Here is a 17800-nt window from a genome sequence, read left to right on the forward strand (position 1 = left end):
GAGGGGTGCTGCAAAATGGGGGAGACACTTAAAATAATTTTAAGCACTAGGGAGGCAGATAGGCTGTAGTTTTTTATTTAGCTCCGGGAGGAATATACAACTTTAAATTGTTTTTTTTTAAATTACCCACAGAACCCCAAATCACACAAGTGGGTTCAAAAAGCATGTTTCTGTAGTAATCAGTAGTGAATCTGTAGTATCACAACATTTATCACAGCCAGCAACTGTGGAATAGACTGATTTATAGTGGAGGGATGCTCAAAGAAAATTTTAACTCCAGAGAGTGTTATGATTGTTACACTGCAGCCACACCTCTACTCTGATCCATAACGCACAGTCCCTAAAAAGTATGAGATTATAGCAGGAACTGTATTAAGTAAAAAGCAGTAAACATCACTTGTTTATTTGACATATATTATTGTTAAGAAATAAAGTATCTTTCAAAAGAGTTGCTGCTTTCCTTGTTTGGGAGACTTTATAAAACTTTATCATATTCATTAAGAAAAGTCTGAGGAACATTTGTTTTTCCACCAAGAACTTTATTTGACCTTCTGATCTAAATTTTTTGGAGGAACAAAAACAATACAAACCTATCAATCACTGCCAATGAAAAGACCTTAGAAAAATATGAAAAATAAACAACAGCAATAATAACACACAATGAATAAATGGATGAATAAGATTAAACAAAATACATTAAAATCTGGAGATTAATACGTTTTACAACAAAATCATTGTAGGTAATTGTAAATAATTTGTGTATTGAGGCCCATTCCATGAAACAGACAAAAGGCCAATGTGATGGCAAAAAATAAAATAAATAAATAAATCGTTGTAAATACTTGTAATAAATCAGTGTTCAGGGAGGACCCTCAGTGTTTTGCAGACTGCTCTGTGTGTTCTCCCGTCAGCCTCCTGTCCTCCTTCAGCGTGGCCTCAGTGAACTCCTGCTTCACCCTCTGCAGCAGCTCTGGACGCAGCAGCACATCCAGGGCCGTCATCACCAGAGCCTTAGCCGTCCTCAGGGTGAAGACCTGAGCTCTGTCATCACCTGAGACAAAACCACAATCACACTGTCAGGCATGCATGTATCAGCACACGTTACACACTGATACTTTTCAAACTAACAAACTGCAACATGGCAATATTTCAACATTTTTTAATATTGTCATAGCCACATGTAACATACCAGCAGCAACAGTGTATTCCTCAGTGTGGTTCAAAGCATTAGAACCAATGTAGAAGTATGGATGGATACCAGGAACCACAAACGATACATTGCCAAAGTCTGTGGAGCCTGATAACAGAGAGGAGACTGAGGTGGTTAACAAAATCAAGAATTTTATACATTTTATGCATATTGTATTTGCACATTCTCAATAAGGCCCTCTTACAAATTAAGCATTTTGGAATGAAGACATGGGATATAATCAGGTGAAAGGAGCAGAGCATTATATGGACATCATTCAGAGTATTCATCTCTGTTCAATCTCTTTTTGGGGGGGGGGGGGGGCGCTCCGGACAGAAATACATGAAATGGCCACAAACTCTACTCATGTAATGTGTTGAATTACATAGGCTGAGCCAGCCAAACTATTTTGGTTTAGAAAAATGTCCTGTTTTCTTTTAAATTTAAAACCACTTTAGAAAAAAAACAACAACAGCGTGATAGTTTTTATGTGGAGAAAGCTAGAGAGAGATATGTAGAATGACATAAGTGTGTCACGTAAGGTGATGCAAGTATGTAAAGTTAAAAGAAGTAAATGTTAACTTTTACTCACTTTTTACTTCACACAGGACACAAACAGTCTCCTGGGTGAAAGTCCTGTGTTTGTTTGAGTTTTCCATTCTTTACAGAACCTGTGGGGTCTTAATATTAACCATAACCCATTCCATGATGAGAATTCCTGTTTTCACCACAACAAAGGATCGTAATTGACTTTCCATCAGCATTGCACATGTTATGTGCCAAACTGCCATGTAATGTGGTGTTAAGAGGTTGTGGTCATTTTACATTTATCTATAAGACAAAGTTGGTCAGCTCTGTGTGTTGTTCACAAACCAACCAGTAAACAGTTTGCGGAACAGGTTTAGAGACGCATGCCCCAGAAGAAGAAGCGCACCAACTTTCAAATATTATGAAAGTTTTGGGACATGTGGATTTATTGCAAAGGCAACATTGAAAAAAAGAAAAAAAGTGGCTGAAGGAATGAAAGAGGGAAGCTAGATTTGCAAGGTAGAACAAGTACGCAGCCAGCGGAAAAGTCTGGAAAAAAGGTAAATAAGCAAGGTGGCATAAGCTGCTCCAGACATTTCAATATTCCATATTTGGACGTGACATTGGGCATCAACCCCTTTCAAACCAACACGTTCTCATTACAAATCGTCACATATTGCCGCTTTTAAGTGGACTTCCGCATCTATCACAAGTACATGGTGGGATTATGCTGCTGCACAAGGTTATGTTTAGGCAACCAAAGCACCTGGCAACCAACGCCGGGATGTCAACAAAAGAACGAGCTGGCACAAATGGTTTGGATAAGGGGAAAGATGCACATGAAGGTGTAGAAAAAATATCCCATTCAGACGGAAAGTGAACACTGGACTCTCACATGAAAGTCCAGTATTTGTTAGACCCATCCATCACTATTCCCACCTACCCTATATTCTGTTGTTGTTACTAGAGGAGTTTCAATCTGACTGCATCCTCTGGCGTACCATGCAGACATGACAGTTTGTCTGGCCACATTATGAAGTGACGGCGGATGGCAACTGTTAGGGCAGCCTGATACGCAGAGGTGTCATTGGACACAGAGGATGAACACATACCAGATTCATTCTTAAGCACGTCTTCATCTGTGGTGAAGTCTACCCCCAGAGCCTTGCCGTTCGTCTCGTACAGATCCTCCAGTGCAGCGATGCGCAGCATGTTGTCAAATTGATTTCTTGCAAACTCTATTTCAACCTGAAAGACATATGAAGCTACATGACTTTAAATTGAACTAAAACCTTCAAAAAAAAGTCTTATTTTTTATTTGTTTTTAAAGCCATGAGCTTAGCTGCAGTTTTAGGTTCACATTATGTCAAATTACCTGACAGCCAGTGGTCAGGAAAGTAAGGTGATAAAATGATGACATAACTTATGGAGATATTTTTTTTGCTGATATTGAAACAAAAAAAATTGGGTTTTTTTTTTTTAATAATTATTTTTATTTGGACATTTTTGCATTTTTTTTGCAATTTTGAAAGAAAAAAATTGGCTTTTTTTTTTTGTTTGTTTTTCAATTAGGCGATTTCTTTTCTTTGAAAATGTCTTGAAAAGAAAACATACCTTCCAAGCCACCATATATCAAGTCATAATCCATAAAAACAGAAATAATAGTTGAATTTTCAAATTTGATGGTCCTTGAACGCACAATTTATTATACAGGTTTGTGAAACAAATTTCCATGTCTTTTCCAAAACTTTCATGATGTATTAAGTTTTTCAAAAACTTTCTAGGCCTGAAATTATTTGAAAATTCCATGACTTTTCCAGGTTTTCCATGACCGTCAGACCCTGTCTCTTGTTAATAAAAGTATGTCATATTACCTGACAGCCAGTGGCCACAGCAGCTGATCTGAAACACATGTCAGCTTTTGCCTTGAGGACGGACAGCTCAGCCCGTGAGGGGGCCCTCAGGTAGTACTCCAGCTCAGTGTAGGCAGGGATGATGTTTGGTTTCTCTCCACCGCGCTTTATGATCCCTAAACAACACAACACGACGCAGTCAGAGCGGCCTGAACTCCTCAGAGCCACACACGAGCACGGAGCTTCATCCGCTGCTCACCGTGAACTCTCCAGTCTGGCTTCATCTGCTGTCTGAGCGCAGACAGGTTGTTGTAGCACAGCACGGCTGCATCCAGCGCGTTTACTCCCTCCCAGGGGTACGCTGAGGCATGACACGCCTTACCTCGATACTTGATAGTTACACTGAAAAACACAACGCAAAGCACACGTCACTCACCGCAGGTAAAAGTTAAAGGCCAGTCCACTGTGAGACATTACCAGGCCCCCAGTAAAGAACGCTGTGTGTGCAGCATACACAACAAGCACTAATAAATCATCTATACAGGACATTCCCAGCTAGCAGTGAACGTTCCCACAACATTGGCCAATGTTACCTCCAAGCTGCAATAAAGTTTTAAGGAAAACATTTTAATCTAATGTTCAAACAACGTTCTAAGAATGTTTATCATTTCAAGTAAGGTTCCTGTAAGGTTAAATGTAACTTTGAAGTTTCCACAAAGTTACATGAGAACAAAGCAACATTCAGAAAACACTTTTGAGGACTGTTACAGACCTTTTTTTATGATGAAAATATATTTATATATATATATATATATATATGTATATATATATATATATATATATATATATATATATATATATATATATATATATATATATATATATATAATATATGTGTGTTGTGTGTGTGTGTGTGTGTGTGTGTGTGTGTGTGTGTGTGTGTGATATATTAACAATAAAACACTTTTTTGATTTTTTGATGTTTTTGATTCTCGGAACATAAAGAAAACTTGCCACTGAAAACGTTACTAAAACATTCAGTGGTTGCATTTAAATGTTCTCTTCTTAGAATCAAAACTTTTTAGCTGGGTTTGAACTAAGAATAAAAAAAAAAACACACTCATGCTCAGCCACACAGGGCAGGTATGTGGCGTCCTCCTTTGATGGGTGAGCCATAAACACCACATCCAGGCCTTCAAATGCTCCCTCCCTGATCATGTCTATTTTCCCTCCACCATCCTCCTCGGCTGGTGTCCCCAGCACCGTCACCTGTGGAGAGACTATAAGTCGAGCAAGAGACATAGTTGCAGCACAGCTACACTTCCACTGCAGGAAAATTTGCACAATGTCCATATTTGCTTAGTGTTTGTTTGTTTTATTAACACGTCAGGTATACTTTTCAGCAGCCAGCACTGAATATGTCCAAATGACACAACTGTAATAAACAGGTAAACTCTTCACATCAGTGCATTAACACAAGTTTCAATTCACAAGTTGATTTTCATACAGTACAAAAATGAATAGATATCAGTGACTGCACAAGTGGGTCTAGCACATGTGGTGCATTAGGCAAGTCTTCCCCTGTGGCAGTTTCAAGGTGGGCACCCAAGATTAGTGTCACAGATTCAGCACCCAACCAAATGTCATTCAGTTATGGCCGGAAAAGCTGTTTTTGCAAAACATTGAGATGTCAAAGTGGAGTTGACCGTTGACATTTTGGATATGAAATGTCATGACAGTATCGTTATATCCTATTAAACATTTGTGTGAAATTTTGTCATAATTAACATGAGTTCTTGAGTTATGGCCAAAAACATGTTTTGTGGGGTCACAGTGAACTTTTAACACCAAATCTAACCTTTTTATTGTTGAGTCCAAGTGAACATTTTTTACCAAAATTGGAGAAATTTCCTCAAGGTGTTCTGGAGATATTGTGTTCATAAGAATGAGACAAAGTCAAACTGACCGTGACTTTGAGCACCAAACTCTACTCAGTAAACTGTTGAGTCCACGCGGACATTTTTGCAAAATTTGAAGAAATTCCTATTAGGCATTCATGAGATGTCATGTTCATCAGAGTGAGACAGATGCGAGAGCATACTGACTGTGACCTTTGATCTGTGAGTACCAAAATCTTATCTATTCATCACTGAGTCCAAGTGAATGTTTGTGCCAATGTGAAAAATCTTTTCAAGACTTTCTTGAGATATCATGTTCTTGAGAATGGTATGCAACACATACTGTCTCCAGAATATTTATGCAGAAGCATAAACATGAATGTCCATCTAAATAAACAGCCTCAAATTAAAGCAGTCAGCACTTTAAACAGTGTTACTGTTACTGTAGCGCAATTTTTACAACATGGATTGCACTGTAATTACCCATAATGCTTTGACTTTTGGCCCAGATCCCAGTGAACATTGTGTCCTGAACCTGTTCTGCTTCTCAATAAGAGAATCATAACTTCAGGTGATTATTGCTACAGTGAGCTTACCTGCCCAAACAAAGCACACTACAAGACTTCAAAAATAAAGAAAACTGTTAAAAATTTGACATCAACTATGAACAAAAGCTGCTGCTTGTGTGTCATTAGTTATCTGTTTTGAAATTCTGAACATCCAAGAAGGATCTACGCCATTCCTCTGTTTCAGAATCTGCTCATTGCCAACTAATTCAGCCGAATGTGTTGTATTTCTACTCTTTTGACATGTTTAACTTATATGTTTTGAGGGCATCTGCATATTGTAAACATAATAGAGCACCATACAAATTAAAATCATAATTTCCAATGATGACTAATAATATATATGTGCATTTCGCATTCACACAAGCACTATGAGCATTCAGAGGCAGGTGTAGCTTTTATTAGTAGGCCGACTTGTGAAAATATCGGAGCCACTAACATATTAATGAATGCCACAACACAGTTAAGTTTTCTTCTGCTAACTCTTTAGACACAAATTCGTTCTGCGCACGTTTCACGAATGAGACCCAATGATTGAACATTAGGACCGCGCTGTGTTGACCGGTACAACCGGCCCCGTCCTCCCCTACTGCAGCGGTCAGGTGTGTAGTCCTACCTGCACGCGGACAGGAAGCTTGTCCTGCGTGTTTTCCAGCACAGCTTTGAGCCCCAGAGCCGCAGCAGCTCCAACCTCAGCTATCAGGTTGTGTCCACACGCGTGTCCAATCCCCGGCAGGGCGTCGTACTCGCACAGGAAACCCACGTTGACCACGTCTGCCCGCTCGCTGTCTCCACCTCCCCAAGTGGCTCGAAACGCAGTCTCCAGTTTGTAGTGAGCGTCCACCTTCCAGCCTCCTTCCTGACTGAAAAACGCCACCAGTCTGTCGTGAGACTCGGTCTCCTGATAGGCCAGCTCCGGACAGCTCCATATGTCCCGACTGAGACTGTGCAGCTTTGCTGCCGCTTCGTCGATACTGAAGACAACTCTGTGTTTGAGCTCCAGCAGCAGCTCTGCTCCCGCAGACATCGTGCTTACTTTAAGTTTTATTGCTCCTTAATCATTAACTTTGCTGCTCACAGTGTAACTGTATGTCTGCTTTCATCACCGACTTCTTTTAGTCTTACTCTCAAGTTACAGTCAACTGTGAACCCAGCAACAGGGCTAAATTTGTCTAGTTTCAAAATAGCCACACACACACACACACACACACACACACACACACACACACACACACACACACACACACACACACAGAGTTTAAACAGCATTTGTGTCTGAGAAGTTCCACTGATGGCCACCAGAGACCGGCTCCGAGAGCGAGTCAATCCCCAACTTTACAGCAGAAATAAACATTTTTACAGCCTGATGCAAAAAAATTGGTTTCTATAATTAATTTCAAAATACACAACTGTACCAGGGGCTGAGTTTTTATGTAACTTACTCGTTTATATTTATTATGGCTTAAAGTGACGCATATTTAAGGGAGGGGTCGCTTTGAGTGACAGACTGTCTGTGAGTCGCTGCTCTATGAGTAAGATCCATGCCTCACTCCTCCACAGCTCCACCCTATTGTCCAAATATGGTCACTTCTGGCTCCAACAAACCAAGTTGGCCATGGCCAAAATTGTGAAATCAATGCTTCAAAACAACAGTTCACAAACCAGTGGGTGATATCACAATGGCTATGTCCATTCATTTTACAGCCTGTGGTTTTGCCCTTATAATGTCTTATAACCCACGTAAAGCTTACTAACCTGTTAATGTGCATGCATTTTAAACAGCTATTTTAAAACAGCTCTGAAAGCCATAGTAATACATACATACTGTATAAAAATGAAGAAATGCATGCTTTAACATCTTGAAACCTGAACAAATTGTCTGGGTTTGTTTCCAAAACATGGGGAAGACGGTAATGGGCAAAAGAAGAAATGACCCAAAAATTAGCAAGAATTTAGTAAAATGTATTTAAAAAGAAAGAAAAGAGAGAAAGACAAAAAGACAGAAAATGCAACGGCATAAAAGACTTGAAAAACAAAATAATTCAGTAATTAATTTTTTAAATATGTAATTATGATAATTATACATACAGTTTTTTCCCTGTTTTTTTAAAAGATTTTTTAATATTTTTTTTTCTTTTTTGTCTAGAAGATTTTCCCTTTTTTTTTTTTTATAAAACTAATTCTCTAAATCTACTTATTTGACATACTACTTCTTCTACTTATTTCTTGCAGTTTGTTGAATATTTCTTACAGAGTTGCCCATTGCCCTTTTCCCATGTTTCTGACAGAAATAAAACCAATTTGCTCAGAGTTCAAAGGCTTAAGTATATGAAAGGCGTCCAAAAGCAGCACAAAAGAGTGATGTTGCTCCAGGTTTCAAAGGGTTAAACTGCATTATCTGGCCCTGCTATTGTCTTTTAGAAAGTTTTTGTCTGAAGTCCTCATTTATCAACCCAGATGCAAAACAAATAAAAGCAATAATATGCTTAGATATTTTTTTCTTTACTCAACAACAAATGTTTCCTTTTCTTTTGGACACTTTGATTACTCATCCACAGACCTGGTCAGGTTGGTTTTGACCACGTGTCTGTCTCTTTGTCCCCTCAGACCAGCCAGGTAGGTCTGAGGTTTGGGCACGTTGCTCTCACCGTCTCTCTTGCTCTGACAGGCGGCGTCCTTGGGCAGCCACGTCTGGGTGGCATTTTCCCGTCTCATGTGGCTCAGATCAGTCTGCATGGAGCGCGTTGCTTTGGTCCGCAGATCCGCCTACAATTATCACATTCAAAAGATATTGTTTCATTTACTTTTAACCCTTTGTAACCCTGTGTAACTGCAAAGCTGACATTTGTGACGATCAAATTTCTTTACTAAAAACTTAGCAAAAACCCACTTTAATTTTATCCAGATGTTTTTATATAATGCATTTCAGTATTTTGATTACACTGTTATTCTATCCGAATCTATTTTTATTATATTATATTGACTATTTCTCAATATAATAAATGCAGTTCTGGCCTGATGTTTTATGTTAGGGAAGGCTGAAAAAAAGTAGGATTCTTTCACATAACACAAAATTGCATGTAATGAATTCTGGCTCACCAGTTTGATGGCTTTTCTCCGCAGCTCCCACTCATTCCACTCATACGACTTGACGATGTTTGTCTCCACTGGGTGGAGGTCCGTCTGTGTGCCGCTCTCACACTTTGTGATGGGCTTCACCAGTAAACTCTCTCCTGGCTGCATCTGCAAAACCACAAGGCCACAACAAATTTGGGAATAAACTCCCACAGGATGTGAAGGAAAAAAGTTTCTGGGCAGATAGTGTCATGCAAGGATATGCTGCTCCATACTACTTGTACCACCAGATGTGGTCATAAATAATAGAAATACATCAATAAAAATGATAAATCCAACATCAGGTAGCTTTGATAAAATGTATTCTGCACTATGAGATTTGTGTGTTAAAGCTGTGGCTCTGTGTGCTGACCTCTGGGTAAGGACTGACGCAGGAGAACTGCTGGTGGAGTTTGAGCAGCTGGATGAGTTCTGGGGACTGCTTGGCTTTCTCTGCCACCTCTGTGATGAAGTTGTCTGGACTTGACGCAAATGTTAAGGCGGCTTCTTTGGACCTAAAAACATAGAGCTTCTCCTGGTGTTTGAGGACTCCAATGTGTGGATTACCTGCAACAGAAGTGACAAATATATCCAAACTGAATGGACTTCAGACACAGCCGGCTAGATTAAGGATGCTCATCATATTCCATTTCAGATTTGTGCAAAACTTAAGTGATATATAATTTATTATAAATGTAGATACAACATATTTGCGAGATGACTGTGTTTCCATTGAGTGATGTTAAGCGACTTCCTCCTCTGGTCATAAGATTCCCAGAAGCCTGGCGATGGATGTTCAAAACATAAGCAGCTTTATTTCTAAATCAGTTTGTGCAGCTGAAGGTTAATGGACACCCGTCTTATGATAAATATAGAGGAGAAGTTAGTTATTCAAAGATGTTATCAAAGCAACACAGTTAATAAAATAAGCACAACATAAATGTCAGTTAGCTCATACCACCGTGTTTAACTCTATATCTTTTTATGTTAGCGTTATGACTGAGAATGACAACTGATAGAAATTAGTATGTCAAATTTACATATCTCAGCAATTCAAAACACTAGCCAGTTTTCTATCTGGAAGCAACTTCTGTTGTTAGCACGACATCATGGTGATTCGGTCCATATACGCAGTAAAAAATGGATGGTTGGAGATCAGGGAGGCAGTGGGATGCAGCAAGGAAAAAGGCTATGATAGCACATTTTTGTCCTACACAGTTTGGTTACACCTTGCATAGGCCTTTACCTATATGCCTCTTCTGATATCACACTGGTGTATTGTAAGAACAGTACCTGGAAGCAGAAGCCCATCTCTGCTGACAAGCGTGTAGCCACAGACTCCATCATACTGGAGCGGCAGCTCATTAAAACTGGCTGTTGTTTCAGGCAGGAGCCACTCCTGAGTCTTCATCTCAGCTGGAACTATACGCTCACCTGAAGGGAACAATAAGAACAACAACTACATTTAAACTCTTTTTCTCTCCGTGGAGCCCAGTTTTAAGGACTTGTGGGACACAGAATACAACTGTGGTGACATCAGCCGTACCTGAGGACTCAGTCATCCTCTGCTGGTCCGTCTTCACCTCTGAGGCCTCCAGCAGGCCGTCCAAATAAGCCTCCGAAAAAATCTTGGCCTGAGAAGCAACGAAGGGCTGCAGATTGTGCATGATGTTACCGAGGACGTTCAGCAGCTCCGCCTCATCCTGAAGTCCACACCATGCCTTAGACAGGGACTTAAACAGCGGCTGAAAGACGAAATGGAGAATGATAAAACACTGGGCTGTAGATTTACCTAGAATAAGCATCAAGTTGCAATTACAGTTTAAATTCATTTCTGTAAAAACATGGATGCTTCACACACATCTTCCCCTTGAGAGAATAAAAGTTCTCTACAATCAGCACAGTTTCAAGATTAGTGTCAGCCTCTGACCAAATGTCTCCTCTTCTGTTCCTGAGTTATGATGTTGAATTAAAGCCAGATAAGTGTTTTACGAAACATTATGAAGTTACAGTGAAGCTGACCTTTGACCTTTTGGATATAAAATGTCATCACTTTATCTTTTTATCCCATTGACATTAGAATGAAATTTTGTTATACTTAGTGTACAAATTCTTGAGTTAATACGTTTTGAGAGGTCGCATTGACCTTGACCTTTGACCACCAAATTACAATCGGGTCACTCTAGAGTCCAAATGGATGTTTGTGCCTTTTTTTAATTTAAATTTTTATTGGAATTAAAATTGGTGTATATCACACAGCATACCTTCATCAATCAACAACTTTAAAGTGAGGAAGAGATAAAATAAGATCAAAATAAATTAAAAGCATATGTTGTAAAATTATTTACAAAGGCAACAGTGATACTAGTATGTTTTCTTATTTAATAAAAAGACACAAACTAGAAACACAACAAAAAAAAGGACAAAACAGAACTTTTTGGTAAAGTTTGTAAAGTTATTTAGCATAAAAAAAAGTAACAAACTTCAAAGATTATTTCTTGTACCTCTATACACTTACATTTGTTAACATTTGTGACAAATTTGAGGACGTTCTCTCAAGGCCATCTTTAGATATTGACTTCACAAGAAGGAGACAGATGTAAGGTCAACTTAGCAGCAACACTCACAAAAACTTTTGCAGTCGGTACAGCCGTCTTTGACTGGACAGTTTCTTTCAGCAGCCTCAGCTGGGACGACAGCTCAGTCTGCAGGATTTCAACATGCTTGGCACATGAACGCGCATCAGCCTGGTGGTAAAGGTAAAAACATATTAGCATACATATTTCACTCAGACATCAAACATGAATTCACCTGCCTTCTTTCACATAATAAGCTTTGAAAAAGAATGTCTTCAAATTATAATAGTGACAGATTTACACTACATAAAAAATACCGCACTGACACAAATCATAATTGTCTTACCAGTAACATTTTGAGGAAAACCTCGTGCTGCCTGACATTGTAGAGAGCCTGTTTGAGCAGGACAATGGGCACGTCACAGTCTGCAGGCTGACTGTCAGGCTGCGTGAGCCTCTCCAGCACTGCTGTGTATTTCCACGCCAAACTCTGCGACACACTTAGCTCGTTTTCGATGCTTTTACTGGTGACTGGAAGAGCTTCATTAAGAATTTCAGGCACTGTGGAGAGAATGTAAGAAAAACCATAATGATAAACTGCAGTCATGATCATAGTGAGGAAGATAACCTAGCAGTTGAATACACAAAATGAAACGTTCACACTCTTGGCTGAATAAACAAAACACTTCTATGGACTGGATTCTTCTATTGTAGACAAACGTAACCCTTTGAAACCTGGATCCACATCAGTTTTCTTGTGCTGCATTTGTGCACTTTTCACAAATATTTAAACCTTTGAACCTGAGCTAATTGGTTTAATTTCTTTCAGAAGAAAATGGAAAAAAAAGGCAATGAGCAACTTAGCATGAAATGTCCCGCATATTGAAAATAATTAGTAGTTGTTTTGTTTTTTTAAAGCAAGTAAAAAAAATGTCCATAAAACTATATTTCTATTTGTCGTTATTACATATTTAAAATTAGTTTACTGTATCATTTTTCAACCGAATTAATATTTTACAGGAAATGGATACTTTTAATTTTCTAAGCACTTTTTTCAGGTCTGTTTCTTGTTTTTTTTTGTGTGCTAATTTTCAGGTAAATTTATGTTTTACTGATGTCTTGCCATTTTTTGTGTCATTTCTTAAGTTACCTGTTGCCTCCTTCTCATGATTTTAAAAGAAATCAAGGCAGTTTTCTCAGCTTTGAAAGGGTTAATGATACTGGTGTCTTGTTTGACATAGTTTGACATAGTTATGTCTGATATTTTGAAACTTCAAATATTTACTCTCTGTCAGCCAACAAAAAGATCTATCTCTGCAGGTTCCTTTCCACAATGCAGTCAGACATATAAAATAACAATGCCAACCTGTCAGTGGCAAAAAAAAAAACTTTAAATGGACGTACTTGCGCAGTTGCCCACTATCGTGACATTGCAGTCTGTTTTGCCTGCTGCCATCTGCAGCTCTCAAACTAAGAAAATAATTTTCATTGCCATTAGTCACTTAGACACAAAACCAGGAGAAAATAGGGCCCAGGTTGAAAAATATCTAAGTTACCCGTTAATGTAAATATTCTGCTAAAGCACCTCGTCTGTCTAATATGTTAATGTGCTGGTACATTGCGGGTAATGTTTTTCCCAGTGTACTGTACTTAGTCCATGGAGGTTGGTGTCCTCGCCTCCCTTCTTGCTGGCTTTGTTGAAGAGCTGGATCCCTGAGACGATCATGGAGAGCTCACTGAGCTGCTGCTCCTTGTCCCTCTTTAAGAGCACCATGAAAGTTCCCAGTTCAGTCTGAGGGAAGACGCTCTGCAGGGCGGCTGGGATGAGACAAGAGGACAAGAAATCAAGAATCAGGACACAGTTCACTGATAATTATCAACTCTTCTTCTTCCAAAAGATTTTTGTGTAAGCTGCTGCATTAAAAATAACATGTAGTTGGGTTCAAACATATTAGAAAAGCTAGCTGTAGTTTACTGGTTTATTCCTTAAGCTGGCACCGTTCACACTCATGTCTCGAACTGACTGAGACACTGGAGCATCATTTGTAAGAGGTTAAAATGGTTGGAATTGTCCTTTACCTGTAGCCTCTTGCACGGTGGGGACATCTGTGGGTGAGCCCATGCTGGAGCGCAGCTGGATGTAGGTGACGATTTTTCGGTATAGAGCGTCTAACTCCTCCCGTGTTTTCACTCTGCTGTCGGTGATCTCTCTGCTCACGGGACTCAGCCTGGACTCCAACAGCTGACGGATCTCCTCCAGAAACTCCCCTGCACACACACAAGCACCTGCTCAGTCATGATATTCATAGCATAATCTTATCGGGAATTTGAATTCTTTTCTCTAAAATATTCTTGATGTAAATATGAAGTGCTTTCAAAGTTAAAAATAGAAAATGTAAAATTAATTTGAAAGCAAACAGCAAATTATTAGCTACACTAAGCCAATTAGTATGCTCGCCTGAAGTGTGTTAACCCTTTGAAACTGCAGGATATTGGCTTTATTTTATTTCAAGAACATAGTAAGAAGGCAAAGAGCAACTTGACAAATGACCCCAAAACTAGCAAGAAATTAACAAAAAGGTAAAAGAAAATGACCTATTTATGAGCAAAATTGAATAAATTAAACAAACAAGAAAATGACCTGGAAAAAAGTGCTAAAACTGTTTAAATTATATAACAATTTGAAATTCTGTGACATAATTTATAATAGACTTTTTTAATTAAGCAAAATTTCAGGTAATTTTCCTGTCACTTTTTACTTATTTCTTGCTATTTGCAGGACCTTTGCCAAGTGGCTCATTGCCTTCTTCCCAATATTTTCAAAAGAAATAAAACCACCACACAGCTCAAGAAAAGTAATGTTGATCCAGATTTCAAAGAATTAATATGTTACGTGTTTGAGTGTCATTTGACGCAGTAAAACTTACGTCTGGAGGTGTAATTCATATCAAAATACACTTGCATTTTGATTGTGTCTAGGGATGGGCTGCACTGTTGCATTAGTTTATCCAGACACAGCTGAAAGAATGATGGCAGATGGAGGTTAGAAACACGCCAAGTTAAGTCGGAGGGTCAGTATTCACACGGTCTTCATTCAAGAAGGGACAGTATGAACATTGTGAACACCATTTTTTTTAATCAAGCAGTACGACGTTTGTAAACATCATGTTTGGAAATAAAATTAACAGTTAATATTTACAGGTGACTGGATTAATAAAATATAGAGGAGAATTTAATAATTAAAAACTTCTGATCTGATGGGGGTAAGACCACATGACATTGACACAGTATTATTAAAATCCCTGCTTTAGTCATTCAGAAAACAAACTCATTAACGTCACAAGTATTAGCTGTAGCATATTTTCAAAAATCAAATACAATAACTCACCTCTTCTAGTTTCTGGATGTCTTGTTTGGTCAGTGTTCGATCAACATTAAAGCCATTTCTTGGGTCCAGCACAACAGCTTTCACCTAGAGAAATTTTAATAGAAAAAAATACACAAATACACGGATGGATTAATGGAGGGGCCTACCAGCAAATGCCTAGAGGGCCCTTCGCCTTCATCTGCAAAATGTCACTCAAATTAACATAACCAAGAATAGGCTTAAAATGACTAAAAAGAGACCACAAAGAGACACAAAATAACACAATAGAGTCACAGAAAGACAACCAAGAAACACAAAAAGACAATAGAGACGCGAAAGACCACAAAAAGACATAAAATAACTACAAAGAAAGAGAAAATGACTATTAAGAGTTTTAAAGCATCTACAAAGAGATACAAAATAGCCACAGAGAGACAAAATAACTACAAAGGTACACAAAAAGACAACAGTGAAACAGAAAATAACTACATAACCAAATCCTATAAAGAGATATAAAATGACTATGAAGAGACACAAACAACTACAGATACAAAAGGACTACAAAGAGACCAAAACCAACTACAAAGACGTGTAAGGCAACTACAGAGATTCAAAATAACTACAAAGAGACACCAAAACCACTTCAAAAACACACAAACTAACTAAAACGCCATTCAAAATGACTACACAGGGACTGAAAATATTACAGACACTCAAATGACTACAAAAACTGCAAAACAACCACAGACTCAAAAACAACAAAAAGTAAAGTGTCTGTATGTCTAGCTTCTATGAGGTGGTGGGGCCCTCTGCGTATCTGTACCCAGGGACCCACTGTCTTATTATCCGCCCATGGTGTTTGGAGCTCTTGGGTTCAAGAAGGAGAGAAAGTTTCAGACTATTTTGACTGTCACACTGTCTATGAGGAATGAGGAAAGTTTAAGAAAGTTAAAGAATTACATTAAAGCCTCACAAGCAGTGTGAAAATGACCTGGACTGAACTGTGACGCATTAGCATCCAGCTAGCGTTAGCTCCGGTTACTAGCTAGTTAGCGTTAGCTCGACCGACAGCAGTGAGCACCGTTTCACCGGTTTACTGACCATGAAAGCCACCAAAGTGTCCGACACCGAGAGTCCTCTCACCGCACACTCCTGCACTATCTCACGGATAATGGTTTTAATTACGCTTTCCGCGTGAGCTCGAGACATTTCTACTCAAAGTTATTTAACTCAACGACAGTTAATTGGTACCGATGCAGCTGCCAGCTCGTTGACAACTGGTTGCCATAGAAACGCTGCCTTGTGTGCCTCGCTGATGTACTACATGTCAGTGATCACTAGAGCGCGCCAGAGTGAAGCAATGTCTGTTGTTGCAAACAGAAGCTGAATTACATATGAAATGATTAAAATATTACTTTAAGTGTTTTTAAATGTTTTTGGTTTTTTTTCAACTTTCTTTTAAAAAAATAATTAGAATTCTTGTGCAGGAAAAGAAACATGTTTGTATATCTGCTCTGGTAAAAATCTACAGGGTGAATTGATAAATGCTTTGCATACACTGCTGCATTTATTACATTTTAATCTTTAGCAGCAATAGTAGTATTAGTAGTAGTCCATCTTGTCAGTTCTTTTTCATTACATCAGAGCTAATTTTGCCAGAACCTTTCAGCCCACATAATGAGGCAGCTCGGACAATGTGAGATCAGAATCAGAATCAGATGGGACCAAGATTTGAAAGTTACAAGTAAATCGCACCTTCTTTGCACGCAAGACCAATGACTGGAGATTTCACTTGTAACGCCCCACCCATGAGCTATACATTATTAAACAGTGGCATTTGAATTTAACAATTTTGACCAAACACAGTTCTACATGAACTCTTAACACCTGAGGAAGTTGGCTTGATATCTTTCAGAGACACTGCAAGAAGGCAATGAGCAACAAAACAAGAAATGACCCACAAAAAAAGATGCAAAAAGTACAAAGTACCTGAACATTTGTTCCAAAAAAGAAAAAAAAAAAAGACATGATCTGGGAAAAGTGCATAAATATTAAAATTATTTTGTAACAGAATTTTAAATCTTATAGTAAACATACGACACTTTTTCCCTAACTTTAAGTGTGCAAAAAGATGACGTTGCTCCAGGTTTCAAAGGGTTAAATTTAAAGAGCAGCATTTTACTTAAATTATGATCAACGTTGAACACTGGCTGCATATGATGGGACGAGTAGAAATTCCATTCTTACTGGAGTATTTCCCATTTATTTCCTGCTGAGGCAGACTAAGGAAAGGAATTTACTGCAGCTACTACAGTGGAAAACACTCAGTATTAACTCCACTACGAGGTCTGCCTGATGAACAGGAATAGACAACTCACTCAAACAAGGATTATTAAAACATTTATTATAAAAACAGACACGACATAAATAGCATGGTTTGGGTGAAAAATTGCTAGACTCAGTTAAGACTGTTACAGTACATGTAGAGGAGGAGATCGGGACACTAAGAGCCCGTTCAGACTGCAGCCTGTAAACCGGGCACACTGAGTCTTATGTAACACAAGAAATAAGAGTCACATTTCACGGTGATTTCCACTTAAGAGCTAAACTTTAGGTCACATGACAACCCCATGCCTTAAGGGAAGGCAGTTAAGAAAAATTAAAAAAAAAACACGCAGACAAAAGAGCACATGCAAAAAAAAAAAAAAA

At 38.6% G+C, this 17800-nt stretch overlaps 2 protein-coding genes across 2 annotated transcripts; both read right to left on the minus strand.

Moving 5' to 3' along the window:
* Nucleotides 1–872: 872 nt before the first annotated feature.
* On the minus strand, nucleotides 873–7083 carry LOC121955882 (peptidase M20 domain-containing protein 2-like). Its single transcript, XM_042503966.1, has 7 exons — nucleotides 6651–7083; nucleotides 4691–4839; nucleotides 3830–3972; nucleotides 3592–3746; nucleotides 2830–2965; nucleotides 1190–1297; nucleotides 873–1051 (listed from the first exon to the last, which is right to left on the minus strand). The coding sequence occupies exons 1-7, from the start codon at nucleotides 7059–7061 to the stop codon at nucleotides 873–875; spliced, it is 1281 nt and encodes a 426-aa protein (XP_042359900.1). The 5' UTR covers nucleotides 7062–7083.
* Nucleotides 7084–8256: 1173 nt separating this feature from the next.
* cfap206 (cilia and flagella associated protein 206) lies at nucleotides 8257–16322 on the minus strand. Its single transcript, XM_042503880.1, has 12 exons — nucleotides 16193–16322; nucleotides 15113–15196; nucleotides 14652–14742; nucleotides 13804–13992; nucleotides 13375–13542; nucleotides 12071–12285; nucleotides 11776–11895; nucleotides 10695–10893; nucleotides 10442–10582; nucleotides 9522–9715; nucleotides 9134–9277; nucleotides 8257–8800 (listed from the first exon to the last, which is right to left on the minus strand). The coding sequence occupies exons 1-12, from the start codon at nucleotides 16298–16300 to the stop codon at nucleotides 8579–8581; spliced, it is 1875 nt and encodes a 624-aa protein (XP_042359814.1). The 5' UTR covers nucleotides 16301–16322; the 3' UTR covers nucleotides 8257–8578.
* Between the last annotated feature and the right edge of the window lie 1478 nt (nucleotides 16323–17800).

This window comes from Plectropomus leopardus, chromosome 16, assembly GCF_008729295.1.
Source record: "Plectropomus leopardus isolate mb chromosome 16, YSFRI_Pleo_2.0, whole genome shotgun sequence".
Taxonomy (NCBI): Eukaryota; Metazoa; Chordata; class Actinopteri; order Perciformes; family Serranidae; genus Plectropomus; species Plectropomus leopardus.